The sequence below is a fragment of the Carettochelys insculpta genome, chromosome 7 (assembly GCF_033958435.1).
Source record: "Carettochelys insculpta isolate YL-2023 chromosome 7, ASM3395843v1, whole genome shotgun sequence".
NCBI lineage: Eukaryota > Metazoa > Chordata > Testudines > Carettochelyidae > Carettochelys > Carettochelys insculpta.
Genome location: NC_134143.1, coordinates 63,554,238 through 63,572,409, shown reverse-complemented (window position 1 = coordinate 63,572,409; position 18,172 = coordinate 63,554,238). Strand labels below are relative to the sequence as shown.

The 18,172-nt window shown below is 51.0% G+C and overlaps 1 protein-coding gene across 5 annotated transcripts in view; it reads left to right on the top strand.

Moving 5' to 3' along the window:
* ADRB1 (adrenoceptor beta 1) overlaps positions 1-18,172 on the top strand; it is a 73,483-nt gene that overhangs the window by 20,548 nt on the left and 34,763 nt on the right. For 2 of the 5 annotated variants that reach the window (XR_012646184.1, XR_012646183.1), the window contains exon 2: positions 15,808-15,940. Coding sequence is in view for 1 of the 5 variants with exons in the window: in XM_074999113.1 (XP_074855214.1) it covers positions 6,070-6,093 (24 nt within the window). In the remaining 4 variants the exon portion in view is untranslated. Of the gene's footprint in view, positions 1-615; positions 1,687-6,069; positions 6,806-15,807; positions 15,941-18,172 lie in introns of those variants that run through there. The other 3 variants (XR_012646182.1, XM_074999113.1, XM_074999112.1) reach the window with 3 other exon arrangements.

The following is an 18,172-nucleotide window of genomic DNA, read 5'->3' as shown; positions in this document are numbered from 1 at the left end:
CAAAGAAGGGGACTCTGTCCGGTGTCCTGGAGCAAGTGGGAAAACTTTTTTCAGCCATTCCTGGAGACATCCTCCACATAAAGCAAGGCCAGCAGAGACTGGCAGCTGCATGGTGAGGGGGAAGGGTTCAAATCCAGCCTCATGGACAGCTGGGTGTGGAGGATCCCTGTAAATTGAAAAGAAAAGCTGTTGGGGAGGGATTCCAAGCTGTCTGCTGGGTTGGGTAAAAATGTTTCTTGGCGGTCACTGGAGTAGCCCTCATCAGGGAAAAAAGGCCACGTAAAAAAAGGCAAACCCACCTGTGCTGCACCTGCTGGTTTGTGGTAGCAGGGTCCACGGAGCCCAGCAGCCACATGGTGAGGGGGAAGGGTGGGGAAGGGTTTGATTCAAGCCATATGGGTGTGGAGGGAGCCCTGTAAATTGAAAAATAAATGCAAAGGGGAAATGAAATGCGGGGGGCGGGGGGAGGAAGGCCTGGAAAGCCTGCCAGCTGCACAGACGAGAAGAGATGGAGCACATGCACTCCATGTAGTGCGGCAATGCACTCCAGGGAAATGTGAAAGGGCAGAAAGCATTGCAAAAAAAAATGCAATCCAAAATCCTGTGCTTCTTTAGGTTGCCAAAGAAGACATCACCCTCCTAAAACTAACAGATATCGACAAAGAAGAGCTGCTCATCCTGAGTGACCATAAGCCTGGAAAATTTGCTAAAATGCTGTGTGGCACCATGGCACCAGATTGCTACTTGGTTGCCTGGCATGGCAAGGTGTGCTACTATGGAAGCTGCAAGTAGTCAGGCCCGCCCAAAAACCTGGTGCAAAAAATACAAGAGTGCTTGGATGATGCCTTCGACAAGAGCTCCAAAAAGGATAAGTGCTCCATCCCCAGAAGTATTAACACCCTGTTCTGGGGAGCACAGATCCATAGAAAACCCATACTGGAACAGCTTGGTCCTGAGGGCACAGGGACTGGCATGGGGGGACCTGCATGGGTGGGAGCAGTTACAGCTCTAGGGTGAAGAGCTCCAGGATGTCGGGAAGAACTTCCTCTCCACCCTCCTGGTTGCCCCCATCCTCCTCTTCATTGGCCTCTTCTTCCTGGCCCTCCAGCTCCTCTCAGCTCACACTGGACTCCAGACCAGGACCTCCCCAGCTGTTGTAATAAAGAGTGGGCAATGTGGTGGGGTCCCCCCACAAGAAGTATGTGCAGCTGTTCATAGTAGCACAGATCTGTAGAGATAACCCAGACCACCGGTTGGCTTCCTGGACTCTGTGATAGGCCTGCCAGCATGCTTTCACCTACACCCAGCATTGCATAGAGCCCTGGGAGTAACCTCTGGCAATCATCACCTGCAAGATCATTTCATACATGTTCGCATTTCTCATGGACACACGAGGTCTGCTCGCCACTGATTCCTCTCCCCAGACTGCAAGAAGATCCATAATCTCCTGATGGCTCCATGCTGGAGCTGTCTTCTGTCTCTGAGAACTACTAGGCTGATCACTACCATGAGTACTCATGATTGAAGGACATGGCTACTGATGCGATGGCTACCAATGCGGTGTGATGTGATGGGTAAAAGAAATTTTTCATTATGAGCACCCTTTATATTTCCAGTCCTGGTTGTTCATGAATTCAAATTTACAGGCTCCCTACAACCTCCTTCTGCACACCTGAGCTGTGTCTACACGTGCACGCTACTTCGAAGTAGCGGCACTAACTTCGAAATAGCGCCCGTCGCGGCTACACGCGTCGGGCGCTATTTCGAAGTTAACTTCGACGTTAGGCGGCGAGACGTCGAAGTCGCTAACCTCATGAGGGGATCGGAATAGCGCCCTACTTCGACGTTCAACGTCAAAGTAGGGACCGTGTAGACGATCCGCGTCCCGCAACGTCGAAATTGCTGGGTCCTCCATGGCGGCCATCAGCTGGGGGGTTGAGAGATGCTCTCTCTCCAGCCCCTGCGGGGCTCTATGGTCACCGTGGACAGCAGCCCTTAGCCCAGGGCTTCTGGCTGCTTCTGCGGCAGCTGAGGATCCATGCTGCAGGCACAGGGTCTGCAACCAGTTGTCAGCTCTGTGTATCTTGTGTTGTTTAGTGCAACTGTGTCTGGGAGGGGCCCTTTAAGGGAGCGGCTTGCTGTTGAGTCCGCCCTGTGACCCTGTCTGCAGCTGTGCCTAGCACCCTTATTTCGATGTGTGCTACTTTGGCGTGTAGACGTACCCTCGCAGCGCCTATTTCGATGTGGTGCCGCGCAACGTCAAAGTTGAACATCGACGTTGCCAGCCCTGGAGGACGTGTAGACGTTATTCATCGAAATAGCCTATTTCGATGTTGCTACATCGAAATAAGCTATTTCGATGTTGGCTTCACGTGTAGACGTAGCCCTGAAGAGCAGCAGAGAAGGAAGTGGCCATACCTGGCGGGTAAATGCATAGCTTTGTGGGATACATATGGGACACTTCTGGAGGCTAATAAATTTGATTTTTAGACATGCTGCTTCCACACTGGCCTTTATTTGAACTTTTAAATTCAAACTTGAAGCTACACCCATCCGGTTCCAACAATATGATATCGATATTAGTGCTCCCTAATTTGAACGAATGGTATTTACAGTGAAGACAGTGATGTTTTAATAGCAAATTAACTGCCTTAAATTCAAATTTATCTCATAGCTAAGAGAGAATAAAACTGTCCCTTTTTCTTTCATTTCCTCCATCCCTTCTTACACTGCTTAGTATTCTTCAACTAGTAGCTGAAGTATCAATTTTCACCTATCCAGTTTTAATCTTGGATGATAACAGCAACTCCACTCTGATTGACAGAAGAAAGTTTGTCAAGTTAACACACTGAAGCCTTTATTTTATTTAATATAGCATTACTATATACTACATATACATACTGCTCCATAACTATGGTTGAAGTTCATTTCCTATTTTTCAATTTTCAGTCAGTCTCCTCCTGCCCCACCCCCTGCAAGAGAATTTGTCGGCCACCTCTTTTTACCAGGGCAGAAATGTTCTAGGAAGTTTGAAAACAAAATTCAGAAAAGTCACTTACATTTGTGGTGTTTGAGAATGTCATTATATTTGACTGGTTGAAAATATTCCTGTTTTAAGAGGGGCTTTACTACTCAAAAAGGTCATGCTCTACAAACTCCAGATTTGTTTTACTGGCCTCATTGAGAAATGCAGTTTAGTGTTTTTTGTTCAGGTGGGAGGGGAGATTGTGATAGAGAGGAAGTTATTGCAAAGATATGTACTATAAACAGCTTTCTCCGATGAACGCCTAACCAGTGTAGGTGGTGGAACTACATATTGAACCTTTTTATTCAGGCACCCTTGGGATCTGACTGGTGCCAAACAAGAGAAGTTGCTGGACTACATGAGGTCTATATTGTCTAGCAGCATTACCAACACTCTGATTGTTTACTGGGCTCTTAGAAGATATTTAGGGGTAAATTACAGCTAAATAACAGCACAGAACACTGAAAGTTAGGACTGGTGGCTGAAAACAAAATTTATGGGACTGTGGGAAACTCAGCCACACCCATGATAAGTGGACATCCAGCTAACTAAAATCATGCCGGATTATGGATGCTGCTGGATGAAAGAACTCCAGATTTGGGAGGCTCGATCTATAGGAGTATGGGGGGCACTGCGGCACTCTCTGGCGGGAAGTGTTTTCCATTATATACAGGGTTTACTCTTTGATTCACTTGGCTCTCAACACCACCGCTATACACGAAGGGGATCTACTAGTGGGTCATTAGGGCAGGGCTATCAATAGAAGGCACAGGAAGTTGAGGGGGGAACTCTGAGAGGAAGTGAAAGCAATCACTAGGTTCAGAATGAACTCTACACTTGCTAGGTAAGCAAAGGCTTCTTTAAGCTTTTGTTTTGGCCTGGGTGGAGGCCTCATTTTTGACTTTGTGTTGGACTAAAGTGAAGAAACAATAAGTGTATTCCTTAATGTAACAGGATGCAGTGTTTTGTGTCTCTTGTCTCCCATACCTGTGTGTGTGTGTGTGTGTGTGCCCATGTGTATGTGTTACCTGTGGATACAGCTAAGGCCATTTGTGGCCAGAGCTGTCCTCACATGCACATGGACTAGAGGTTTAAATATTTGTAAATATGCCTTGATTTGAGCCCTGGATCGGGGCTGACGGTGAGGGGAGGTCACAAGACAGATATCTGGCATGAAGTTGGTGAACGGGGACGTGGATGTGGGGGTGCCCTCGATTTGTACTACTAGAGTAGATACTACAGTGAGGAGGGGCCAAATAACTCTCCTAGATTCATGAATACCTGGAGAAGGGGTCTGTTCACTCAAAGCCCCAAAATTAAAGCATTTGAACAATCCACACAGAAAACATAAGGTTTAATATTTTTTCTGGTGCTAGAATCTTCCACTGCCCACACCACCATATTCTGTCTATTCCTCCCATATACCACCCATTTTCTTAGACCTCCCGTGGGATTGCAAATGCTGGCAGCAAGGGAATGAACCACAGGGGCCTTGTAGGTCTGCAAGAGGAGGACTCCTTTCTTATGGGCTTTATATGCCCCCAGACTTGAGCGTTCAGTGCTGGGGTTTTAGGTTTTGTTTTATATGTGAAGCCTGCACGAATAACAGCCTACAATGAACATAAGACAGCAGGGATCTTCTTTGACTCTCTCTGCAGAAATCAAACATATGGCAGTCTGGAGAAGGACAGTGAGTGGGCCAGCCAGTACTCTAGTGCCATGTGATTGCACATGATTAGCCCATCCTAGTGTTCCCTGTAAGCTGTGCACTCGTGCAGTCACACACGAGCGATTCACATGCCGCTCACCCGATTAGCAGAGTGCCAAAGCTAAGGTTTGTGCTACTGGTAGTGCCGCTTTGGATATGCCTCAGTGCACATAAAAATGTGTTCCACACATGGAGGGAAAACATTAGAGGGGACATTGTCTCATCCACTTCCATGCACCAGCTTTATTTGTGGAATGTGCACAGGGTGGCTGAAATTCTGGATAACCTGTGTCCAAGGGTGAACATAACTGGATGTTCCTGCCATCACCTCTTCAGGGTGACTTGAGGAAGACCTTATTTCAAGACTAAGGCCTTGTCTACACAGGGTTTGTTTGGTTTTTGTTTTGGAGTGGGGGTTCAGAACTGATTTAGTTGTACCAGATTAAAACTGATAAGTAAACTAGTGCCTCCCCCAGTGTGGATGTAGTAGTATTGGTTGAAAGGTACTTTACTGGTACAGGGTAAGGAATATATCCATTGCACCTCCATGACTGGTCCTGAATGAGTGAATTTGCTGGACCGCGGGAGGTCCACTGCCACCAACCCCGAGCACCTGCTTTGGCTACCCCCAAACTCACCCATACACCCGTGTCCACCCGCTGTGCCCTGGGTGGCCCAGGCCTGCTGTGGGGCTCCAGCTTGGGCCTTGGGTCCATGCTGTCCCAACCTGTGCTGTCGCAGGGCTGCCATAAAGCTCTGACCCCTACCTCTGCAGAGCTCTGGCTCCATCCTCAGCCCCCATGGGACTCAAACCTTGGCTCCAGTCATCACACAGCTGGGTGGGCCTCCAGACCCTGTCCCTGTGGAGTTCCAGCTCCAGCTTCAGCCCCTGTGGGACTCATGGGGGCTCTGAGCCCGGCTCCAGCCCGGGCCCTTGCTCCCCTAGGCTGCAAGTGGCTCCAGCCCGGCCCTGGCCCAGTAGAGAGGCTTTGGCCTGGTCCCCCTCTGCTGTGGAGCTCTAGCCCTGCCAGGCTCCAGCCGCAGCCTCTTGCTGCTCCCACTGGGGCTCTACTCCTGGTCCCTTGCTGTTATGGGCTGGCACCTCCTTCCACACCCATGTTCTCTGGTCCAGTAGCATCCTTGGTCTGACCAGAAAGTGCTGGTTTTCAGAGGTGGAACCAGTACCATGATTAAGAGTAGCATCAATTTAATTATATCTTTAATATAATTATTAAACCAACTATACTAACAATATATTTCAACTGAAATTCAACCACAGGTGGATATTTGAGTATTAAAGTCAAAGCTGCTGTTGGCAATCTTTTCTTTCCCACAGGCACTTCTGTACTTCTGGTCCTGATGGTGAATGAACCTGGGGCAGCCCTGCTTTTCAAATCTAGGGGTTTCAGGACATTCATACAAGCTACAGAAACATGCACCTTAATTGTTAACCACTTAGCCAAAGAGAACACAGATCCTTTTGCGTTCCAGACATCACTACTGTTGTTGTATCTTACACGTCACAATGGGTCTCCTTGCCACTGCAATTTTAACCCTCCTCACATGTGATAGTACAGGTGACATGAAGATCCCTCAAACAAGTTTTCCACAGACTTTCCATTCAGGCCTGGTTTTCAATGTCATCTGTCTGGCACTCTGCCATTTACCTGACAACATCTGCATGTACACTGGAGTGGCAGGTCTGATTTGCAGCTTGATTTACAACCAGTTTGCAGCTTGTAAGGATGTTATTGTGACATTGTCTCGTTGCCAGATTTCTCCTTTCAGCATGTGTGGAAAAGCAGCCATCTGGTTTATAAATATTGCATCCTGGTAAGGTCATATCTATTTGGCTCTAGAAAAGAATGAAGTTTGTGTTAAGAAAGTGATAAAGAAAAGGCTGAATAAAGGATCCAGTCACTTATGAGTGATGCTCACAGGCTGATACTGACTGCCTCTGTAAGGTGCTCTGAGCTCTACTGAGGAAGCCTTAAATAAGAGGTAGATATTTGTCCCTTCTTGAAGTGTTTTAAGGATACATGGCTTCTTGTAAGATACTTTAAAAGGTGAGAATAAAGATGTATGCATTTTCTGAAGTGGCCAGTGTGGGGTTTTTTTGTGTCCTGCCTGAGTTGCTTTCAAGGGGTCTGACCCTTTTCAAGGGGCAGGTGCTTTGTCCTGTCCTGAAAACCAAGTCCTTTAAAGTGTTGGTAGTTTGTAGCCAGACAAAATCTCCCCACTACAGACCAGCTTTTGCCTCCCCTCTAAGGTGCCTCAGCGCGCACAGGGCACTGAACTGCAGTTAAACAGCACAGTCTTTGATGCCTTCCTAAAGGGGCCCAGATGTGCTGGCTCATCGTGACCCTGAGAAACAGAAAACACAGATAGAGGGCTAGCAGGCTAACCGTTAATAAAGGGCCTCAGAGAACTGCCCTTGGCTGGCATTAATGGAGTGATGCACCCACACAGTTATCCCAGAAGAGAAATCTCCACCCTTGTAAAAGAATGTCCTGTACTCCCAAATTCTTTATCTCCTGTCTTACAAGTGCAAATTAAGTAAGAATTGCCCTTGTAAAAACTGGCATCACAAAAGACAGAACAGTACGATCTGACACCATAGATAAGAAAGAGAATACGTGACCCAAGGGGTATAAAGATGGACCCAACAGCACACTGACCCTGAGTACATTCCCACCAACTACCTGCTGGTTGGCTCAGGGGATTGCCTCCCGAGGTCCGCAACTGGGGATGCCCAACCTCGTATTCGTCTTTCCGTGGAATTGAGTGACCGATCCTGGCTTGGCTACGCTGGTATCGAGAGATGCAAGGAGGGTAAGATGTACCCACATTAAGGTCTCCTTTTGGTGTACACAATTAAAGAATTAGAGCTCTATAGGTTGATGTCGTTGTATTAAGATGTCGTTGTATTGGATTGTAACGTAACCTGTTAACCCCTGCACTTTGCTAGCATATAAGAAGTAGACAATAGCCTTTTGTAACCGCATGCTTATAACTGTAGCTTAATAAACTTGTAACTAGTTAAGATCTAAGCCTGCCTGCTGTTACCCTCTGTCACTGCCACACAGCCGGCACAATCAAAAGAACTTTAACCGTTTGGTTACCACAGCCTGGCCGTAGGTGAGAGTGCTAAAAGCCTAGCGCAGAGTCGTGCCGCCTCCACAGGGCAGACTCCTGGGGCGCCCGTCAGTCAATCCTGGCTGCCCGCTGCAAAGGAGCTCCCTGCTCTAGCAGTAAAAGACTCGGGTGTTTAGGACCCTGGGGCATCCATCACCCTTGCCCAGGCTGCCTGCTGCGAAGGAGCCCTGTGCTCTAGCAGTTAAAGACTCGGATGGTAACAAGGGCATAGTTGGTACCTCACCGCACATTACCCAGCCACCGGCTATCATAGTTGAATCCAACATCACTCTTGAAAATCCCAACAAGTGCAGACACAAATAAAGCATGGTGAACTCGTTGGTGAGGTGATAACTTCAGCAGTTTAAGAATTCATGCCCCTGTGTGTTGACCATGCCCAAAGGATTGCATAACGATGTGCAGACTTCATAAAGTATTTCATTCATTCTCATCAAGAGCCTATTCAGTGCTTTTGTTAGTATAGGGACCGCAGCCCATTTCCTACTTCGATGTGGGGCTGGTACAAAAATAGTTTGTGATCAAGTCATTATATCAAAGTAGGTATCAGAGATAACCAGGGTGAAGATTTCCCAGAAGGCTGCTGCCTTACAATACAGGTGACTTGTAGTGGAGGAGTAGCCCATTCAGGATTTGGTACCTACTAAACAACAGGTTGTAGGTTCAAATCCTGACCAACTGGGCACAGCTTTAAAGTCACTACTGTTTGGTGTTCCTTGAGGCTGTTTGGCTGTCTCAGTGTAGGTCTAGGTGATGTTAGTCAACAGCATCAAAATGTACCTTTTTTATTTACACCAATGGGCCACATTTTCCTTTGACTTATTGTAGTTTCACAGTGAAATTATTCAATTTTATTGGATCAAATTACTCTTCTTCCCACTCCATTGTAAAAATGAGACCCAACAACACTAACTACTTCAGGCCCACTACTGGGAGGTGGGGGAAGGGTGTTTGCCCTGGGTCCAGTAACTCACAAGGGCCTGGGGCTCCCAGCTGCCTCTATCACAAGAGTGGAAGTGGCCAAAGCCATAGACCTTTTAAATCACCACCAGTGCACTGCACAGCAATGGGGATCATGGTATGGTGTGCATCATGAGGTGCTGGGAGCTAGCTACCCCCACACCTCCCAGCTGGGATTCTGACAGACATAGGCGGCCAGCATGAGAGACTGAACTTACAACCAGAGGGACTAAAGCCTTGCATGCTACCATGAGCTAACAGCCAACAGGATCTGGGCCAAGGCTATAGAGCAGAGACTTCTCTCTCACTTATATGTGGTCTCAATGCCTCTGGGGATTACGCTTCCAAGGCCCTACCCCTTCTGGGAACATGGAGACACCCCCCCACAACCTCGCCCAAGGGCTCACTGAGTCTGTTGGCTCTCCTGAACTACTTCTGTATTTTGAAGAAAGATTGCAAAGCAACTTAGAAACCCTATGCCCTCCATCTACATCCCTAGCAAATCTCTTTTGGGTTTAAAATGAAAGGCAGTAAAGTCTTGGCCAGTGTAAAACTGCTCACTGTTAGCAGATGAGACAAAAATGTGTTGTTCTGATAGGAACTAACTTTGAAAATGTTTTGAGACATTCCTTAAATGCTTCAGAGCTGTTTTCATTTTCCTCTTCCTGATTTCTGTACTGTTTGTCTTCAGTTTGTTGCTGTTTTGTGTTCATTTTATTAATGCATTCCAATATTCACAGTTATTCTGTGGCTATAGAAATTTGTTACTCAGACCTTGCAATCTTACAATAGGGAGTGCAATTTGGTGGCTGAAACTCCAGGAGACCCAATTTTTATTCTTGGTTCTCCTTCACCTCTATGACTTTCTTGGTTTGTAAGAAAGAATGGGACACCATATCTAACCTGCAAGGGTACCTGCACTTAAAGGAGACAGTAGCTACCATTGGGAGTATTATGGAGCCAACCTGCCCAGGAAGAGCATAGGGACAGATTGTCTTCTGGGAGCACAGTGAATGCATACTTGCTCTATCACAATCCTAGCAGAATGTCACCAGGCTACTCAATGAGGCCTGTTGAATATCATCCAATTGCTACACTGAAAACAGAATGCAACCAACTGAGTGTGTTACAGGTCTCACTATGGGTATGTCTCAGTGTCTCTCAACCTTTTTTTTTTTTTTTCAAATAAAGTATCACTTTAAAGTACCCCCCAGACTTCTCTCGTGTACCCCTAAAGTAATCTGAGGCCTAGAAAAAATGCCATTCAACATCTCCGGATTATTGTGCCCCTTTCACAAGTCAGATTTGTTTTGCATACCACCAAATTACACCTTACTTAAAAACTACTAGCAAAACCAGGCAAAAAGATCATAGAAGACTGCTACTGAAAACTTGCTAACTTTCTACCCTCTTATTATCAAATAAATGAACTGGCATAGAAATACTGTACCTACATGTCAATGGCTACGTCTACACGTGAAGCCTACATCGAAATAGCTTATTTCGATGTTGCGACATCGAAATAGGCTATTTCGATGAATAACGTCTACACGTCCTCCAGGGCCGGCAACGTCGATGTTCAACTTCGACGTTGCTCAGCCCAACGTCGAAATAGGCGCAGCGAGGGAACGTCTACATGTCAAAGTAGCACACATCGAAATAGGGATGCCAGGCACAGCTGCAGACAGGGTCAACGGGCGGACTAGCGCTTCCAGGGCAACAGCTAGCTGCTCCCTTAAAGGGCCCCTCCCACATACACTCAGCCTGCACAGCACGCGGTCTGAGGAGCCATAGGCACACAGACCCCGGGCGCCGCAGTCATGGACCCCCAGCAGCAGCAGCAGCAGCTAGAGGTCCACCCAGCCCTCCCGGCAGGAGCAGGGCTTGCCCTGGCCCATGCCATGTGGGAGGCAGCTGAGTACCTCCTTGCCCCAGGGGAGGAGATGCCCCCAGGGCAGCAGGGCTCAACCCCTACCCCTGCAGCACCCCGCTCCACCCCTCGCCTCACACCCCGGCAGCTGTGGAGCTACCCCACCAGCACCGACTGGTGGGAGCGGCTGGTGCTTGGGGAGTGGGACGACGACCACTGGCTCAGGAACTTCAGGATGACCCAGCAGACATTCCTGGAGCTGTGCCAGTGGCTCATCCCCGCACTCAGGCACCGGGACACTGCCATGCGGCGTGCCCTCCCTGTGGAGAAACGGGTCGGCATTGCTGTCTGGAAGCTGGCCACTCCGGACAGCTACCGATCCGTGGGGCAGCAGTTTGGTGTCGGAAAGGCCACCGTCGGGGCTGTCTTCATGGAGGTAAGAGAACCCACAGGGGGAGGCCAGGGCAGGGCAGGGGGACCAGGGCAGGGCAGGGCCACGCACACCCTGCTCACCCCTCATTGGGGCTGTCCCATGTGCTTTCTCTGCAGGTCGTGCGTGCCATCAACGCCATGCTCCTGCACAGGCTCGTGAGGCTGGGGGACCCACATGCCACTGTCGCCGCCTTTGCCACCCTGGGCTTCCCCAACTGCTTCGGGGCTCTGGATGGGACTCACATCCCCATCCGCGCCCCGCAGCACAGTGGAGGACGATACCTCAATCGGAAGGGCTACCATTCTGTCGTCCTGCAGGCCTTGGTGGACAGCCAGGGACGTTTCCAGGACATTTACGTGGGCTGGCCTGGCAGCACCCACGACGCCCGGGTTTTTCGGAACTCGGGCCTGTGCCGTCGGCTGGAGGCGGGGACCTACATCCCCCAGTGGGAGATCCCTCTGGGGGACACCACCATGCCCTTCTGCGTCATCGCAGATGCGGCCTACCCCCTCCGGCCGTGGCTCATGCACCCTTACACGGGCCATCTCTCCGCTAGCCAGGAGCACTTCAACGACCGCCTGAACCGTGCGCGCCAGGTGGTGGAGCACTCATTTGGCCACCTCAAGGGACGCTGGTGATGTCTCCTGACCCGCCTGGATGCGGGCCCCAACAACATCCCCCAGATTGTGGGTGCCTGCTGCGCTCTGCACAACCTTGTGGAGAGCAAGGGGGAGACCTTTCTGTAGGGCTGGGCCGTGGAGGCCGGCAGGGCACACGTGCAGCCACCTGCTGCCCCCAGTCAGCAGGTGGACCCAGAGGGGACCCGGGTCCGGGAGGCCCTGCGGGCCCACTTCGACCAACAGGCCGCGGGGTGAACTCTGCCCAGGCCCCCTACTGCCCGCCCCTTCCTCCCCCACACTCCTGCCCCAACGCCCACACCATGGAGCACCCCACCGCCCCCCCGCCCCACTTGTCCTGGACAAATGACAGCACGAACTTGTGGCTGAACGTAAACTTTTTTTTTGTCTTTCCGAAACTTTTTTTTTTGGTATGTAAATAAATAAATATGTGAAACACAAACCAAAAAGGAGGGACAAACGTTCAACCAAAGCAAGATGTGCACAAATAAAACAATACAACAACAAAGCAAACAAGTGTGCGCCATCAACAAAAAATAAAAGCAGGGAGGAGAACGGGCAGAACTATTTACATGGGGGGGACGGGGCAAACGGGGGCACCAAAAAAAACCAGTCAAACTATATACAGCAAGGGGGGGGCCACGTCCCAGGCCCCTCACCCCTAGAGCCCAGCACTGGGCGTGCCCGGCCGGGAGCCCCGCCGTGCCTGCAGTCTGGTCCGCGGCTGGGTGGGAGCGGGCTGGACAGGAAGGTATCGGCGCCGGTGAGTCTCAGGTGGCTCCAGGGGTCCCTCGGCGCTGTGGCCCTCGCGGGTGGGTGGTGGGGCGACGGCGGACGGCCTGGCGACGGCTGGAGCAGCTGGTGGTGGGGCTGCAGGAGCAGGCGCGGCGGGCGATGGCTCGGCCGGCGCGGCATGGGGGGCCAGGTACTCAACCAGGCAGTTAAATGTCTGCATGTAGGCCCCCCATGCCTCCTGGCACCAGGCCAGCGCCCGCTCCTGCAGTTGGAGGTGCTGCTCCGAGACCTCCAGCTGCCGGCGGAGGATGGCCAGCAGCTGGGGGTCCGTCGCCATCGCCGGTAGTAGGCGCGGGGTCCGCCATCTTGCCCTCCGCAGGGCCGGTCGTTCCTCAGCCGAGGGGCTGCCCTGGAGCGATGGTCCCGGAGGGCTCTCCGGGACAACTGAGGCCTCGCCGGCGCTCTCTTCCGGTCTTTCGGATGGTGCAGGTGCAGGACACAGGAGAGGAGGTGGGGAAGAAGAATGGAGACAGGCGTTAGTGTGGGCCCCGAGCCGTGGCCTTTGTCCCCCCCGCCCTGTGCTGCAGGTTCCCCATCCCCGTCCCCGGGAGATGCTGCTGTGATGGATGGGGTTCAGGGGTCCCCCTGCCCTGCACCCCATCCCCTGGTGGGAGCGACTCTCACTTCACCCCGCAGGGTCTGAGAGCAGGAGAGCTTTCTTAGGCCACAGATGGCCAGTTTCTGGCAGGAGTGACAGCACCAGTTGTCGGAAGAGACAGTTCTTCCAACCCGTCGTGGGGAGAAGACCCCAAGGGGGTCCCCTCTGGGATGCAGCTTTCCCCCTCCTCTGGCTAGCTGCCTACCAACTCTCCCTTCCCCTAGCCTCTACCTGTGGCCCCCGCCCTCGCCCCCCAATTCCAAGCCAGCTCGGCTCCTCCCTCCTGTTTGTTCGGGGCAGAGGTGTCACCTGCCAGCTGTAGCGCCAGGATCCTCCTTTGGCCCTGGGAGCTCTTCGGCTCCTGTGGCTCATATGTAGCCTGAGTCTCCCTTTGGCACTCCCCCCACTCCATCACATGCTGCTGCTGCGGGATGTCCCACCCCCTCTGCCCGGGGGCCCCTCAAGGTTCCACTCCCCCCTGGCCCGGGGATGGGGCATGGCACTGTCATGCAGGGTGTGGGGGGACAGGGGCTGATGGCTGCAGTGCTGTGAGGGCCATGGCCCTGGTGTCCTTGGGGCCATGGCCATGTGAGCATGTGGGGGGCCCTGGACACATCTCTGTTACCCCCGCCCCTCAAGCCCAGGGGTGTCCACCAGAGAGGGGTACCTACCTGTGGGTCCGCTCCCACGGTCCGGAGATCCCCGGGGGTCGGAGGCCCTGCTGCTGCTCCGAGATGGCAGGAGGAGGATCTTCAGGCTGGATTCTGCAGAGGAGGAGCCCCCCTCCTCCTCCTCCTCCTCCTCCTGCCGCGATGTCCTGGGGATGGCCTCCGGGGGGCGGGCCCCGGGGGGCGGGGCTTGCCTCCGGGTCGGACTCTGGCTGCAGGGCCTGCTGGGCCTCGTTAGCCGAGGTGTCAAGGGTGGCCGGAGGGGAGGAGGTGTGCCGGGAGCCCAGGATGTCCCTGAGCTCCCTGTAAAAGGGGCAAGTGACGGGGGCGGCCCCAGATCGGCTGGCCGCATCCCGGGCCCGGGCATAACCCTGCCGCAGCTCCTTCACCTTACTCCGGACATGGTCCGGAGTGCGGGCAGGGTGACCCCGGGCAGCCAGGCCATCGGCCAGCCGAGCGAACGCATCCGCGTTCCGCCTCTTGCTCCCCATTACCTGGAGCACCTCCTCCTCGCTCCAGAGCCCCAGCAGGTCCCGCAGCTCGGCCTCCGTCCAGGAGGGGCCCTGCTGCCGCTTCCCAGACTGGCTGGTCTTCTGGCTCGGCTGGCTGCCCTGGCTCCCCTTGGGGGGGGTCCCCTGGGGGCTCTGGGGGGGCTGCCGGCTCGCCATCGCCGCTGGCTGGCTGGCTGAGGGCTGTGCAGGCTCGCCGCGTGTGCAGGCAGGAGCCTGCACGTTGCCTCAGCTTCCTGCACAGGAAGGGAGGGGGAGGGGACCTTTAAGGGGCCGCTGCACGCGGCCACCAGTGAGCTGAGGGGCTGGAGAGAGCATCTCTCAACCCCCCAGCTGATGGCCGCCATGGAGGACCCAGCAATTTCGACGTTGCGGGACGCGGATCGTCTACACTGTCCCTACTTCGACGTTGAAAGTCGAAGTAGGGCGCTATTCCGATCCCCTCGTGGGGTTAGCGACTTCGACGTCTCACCGCCTAACGTTGAAGTTAACTTCGAAATAGCGCCCGACGCGTGCAGCCGCGACGGGCGCTATTTTGAAGTTAGTGCTGCTACTTCGAAGTAGCGTGCACGTGTAGACACAGCTAATGTAAGGCATATGAAGCAATAGAAATAAGTCATTGAATTGAATGAGTCATGTAGATTGTACTGACTTCAATGTTGTTTCATGCAGCCTGTTGTAAAACTGGGTAGATATCTCAGTGAACTGATGTACCCCCTAGAAGACATCAGTGTACCCCCAAGAGAGGTTGAGGAACACTGCCCTAGTCTATCCAGCAAAGAAAAACCTGCAGCTGGTCCGTGCCACCTGACTTGGGCTTGTGGGGCTGTTTCACTGCTGTGTATGTATAGAGTTCCAGCCTTGGGCTAGAGTCTAATTTCTGGGACTGTCCCATCTTGCAGGGCCGAGGTTCCAGACATGTACACAGCAATGAAACGATCCAGAAGCCCAAGTCAGATTGCATGGGCCAGCCCAAGATGCCTAGCTGCTGTATGGACATAACCTCTGCACTCAGTCCACAGAGGATATTTTAGGCTGCAGCTAGAAAGCCTTGACTCTGAAGCTGAATCAATCCTTAGTTCTGCTGCAGGTCCCTAGCTTAAGCCCTGGTCTGTCAGCCAAATAGAGACTGGCAGCCTCTAAGTAAGTCTTTTTCCAAAACAATATATCGATAGTCAATATACTTAGGCATGTTTGCCAGCCCTCATCATGATTCCAGGGGTGGTCTCAGTGAGCTCCATGGCTTGTGGAAACTGACTTAACTGAATCACCAGAAGTGGTCTGACGTGGACACTGTTCAGTGGGTGGAGTTAGAAAGATTTCACTCAATGAAATGAGAAGATTTTGTGGCTAATCAGAAGACTTCGATCTTCTGAGCTGTTCATCTGGCACCTTTATTGAGCAGTAGGAATTATTTGATGCTACCACTTTTCTTCTCCTCTCTGGTTAGGAAAAGACAACCTAGCAACAGTGCGTGTCTAAGAGGCACAACTGCTGGTGCCAGCAACTGAGATGACCACACTCAGTCACCGTTGGGCCCCAAAGCTCTGCCAAAGCAGCTGGAAATACAGTGGAAGCAGCAGGTATGGAAGAGGAAGTTGGGTCGGCTAGGGATGATTTGTCATGAAAGACCCTGAGCAGAAGCTGTTTCCATAATTACTGTGAGAGCCTCACTAGGGGATTGCCTTACCCAGACAGCTGATTACAATCTTTAGGGTATAAACAGGTGCTGTGAGATAAGGCTGCTGTTTTTCCAGGTCCATTTCTGTCACTAATGTTGAGCAAAGAGGATCACTGTGTCAGTGAGGATAAGTTAACAGAGATGTCTATGGCCACTTGACTATAATGTAAACGCTTCTTTTGTTTAAAAATCTGCCTGAGTTTTGGCAGCAGACAGGAAAGGGAGGTCAGTTGGCATTTTGCAGTAAACAGGCTTTCTAACTGGATCATTCCCTTACCTTGCTTATCAATACACAGTTGAGAAACTTGTGGGAGGGAAATATGGATTCTTTCTCAATATGAAGAACACCACTCTGAGCTTCCACACATCCATAAGACAGCAATAACACTTCCACAAAGATCACTACTGTAGGAAACTTTACCTGTCATAGAATTTGCAAGTAGGAAAGACACAGAAGACAACTACTGAAACGTGAAACGGTAAACAATCTGGGCATTTTAAATGTTGTCATTAGGCTTAAGAGTTAACACTCAGTTGACACAAGCAAGGTCATTTCAGTCATCTTAGATGGGTGTGTTTGCAGACTCTCAAAGTTAGCTTTGCATCAGCTCATTGGTAGAATGCTCTCAACCGGAAAGGCCAGCAAACCCAAGTATGAAATTGAATGCTAAAATTATGCGGACGCTGATGGGGCCACCTGAGAAGGGCTGATATGTTGCATCAGCCATTCTGGCTTACTGCGACATCAGAGGTTGTTCATTCCTCCCACCACCATTTATCCCTTTGCACAGTTTTTGTAATGCATTTCCAGTCTGCCTGCAATCCACTCATGCCATCCTCCAGGAAGACTATGTCACTGTCTAATAGGTCCTCATTGGCCTAAATAAAGAATTTTATTTTGTTTTATTTTATTGTTTCTGCTAGTCACACCAAACTTTCCTTTGTTCAACTTTATGTTGTTACTTGTAGCCATATATCCCTGTTAACTACTACAAACAATTCCTTTTTCCACTCGTGAGGCAGGGGAAATGTCACTCTCTTGGTGTCATGACATCCATTCATTCTGGCTAACGAGTGCTGTTTCCCATGTTCCCTTTACACAGTTTTTCACGTTAGGTGCCGGACTCTATGCATGCTGAACTACACACTACCATAATGATTAAGCTTTCCCAACTCTGGTTCTGCAACCACCTCAGGCTGGTAACCTGGTATGGAATAATATTAACTCTCATTGAAATTAAGAAATAGTCTCTTGTTTCATTGGCCAGTGTCACATAGTATAGGAATAGGGAGGAGGAGAGTGCAGCTAGATTAGGGAGCATCAAACCCCTGAAGTCCCCTTCCAGTTGGTCGTGACGCTGATAAGCCTTTTTCCAAGAAACAGCCCAACCCTTATGCTGCAGAAGCTGTCTTGTAAGACCAGGCCTTGTGTCCTGCTACACGGAAGCTAACTCTAAACTAATCTTAATTCAGGGGGCTATTTCTGACAAGGAAGACAAGGATTTGAGAGTCTTGCTTTAGAATTTGAGATCTTAGTCAAATCTTATAAAGAAAAAATAAACACAACTGGGTTGTCTACAAATGGATTTTGTAACTGGTGAAACGTGATCTAGCACTAGAAAAGATTGCCTTTGTGTGGCTTGGGTGAACTCTCATTCATAACCCGAAAGCGTTTGATTACATTGCTGCAGCGGTTCTGGTCTAAGTAGTTCCAAAGACTTTCAGTGGGCCATTAGTCATTTCACCTCTAGGCTGTTCTTTCATGTTCAGCCTGTGCTAGAAGTGGTGGCTTATGGAAACAGAGTTGATAGATTTTGAACATGTATCTACATTGAAAGGGTTGCCACCCCTCCCCCAGCTGGAACAAAACAATGTTGGCTGCTAGGTGTAACTGGGTGTGTCTCACCACTGCAGCATCTCCTGCTGATCACTCAGGAGTCAGCTCAGTTCAGCCTCCTGAGTTCCTTCTCCAGCTAGTGTCTTACCTGCTTGTATTTAGACCAGTGTCCCTCCCAAACCACAGAGCTCTTCCCTCAGGGTACAGCCCACTTGCAGGGCCCCCCACTATCTGGGGTCCTCCCCTCTTGGCAAATCCCAAAACTCACCTTGTCTCAGTGACTCCCTGCCAGTCATC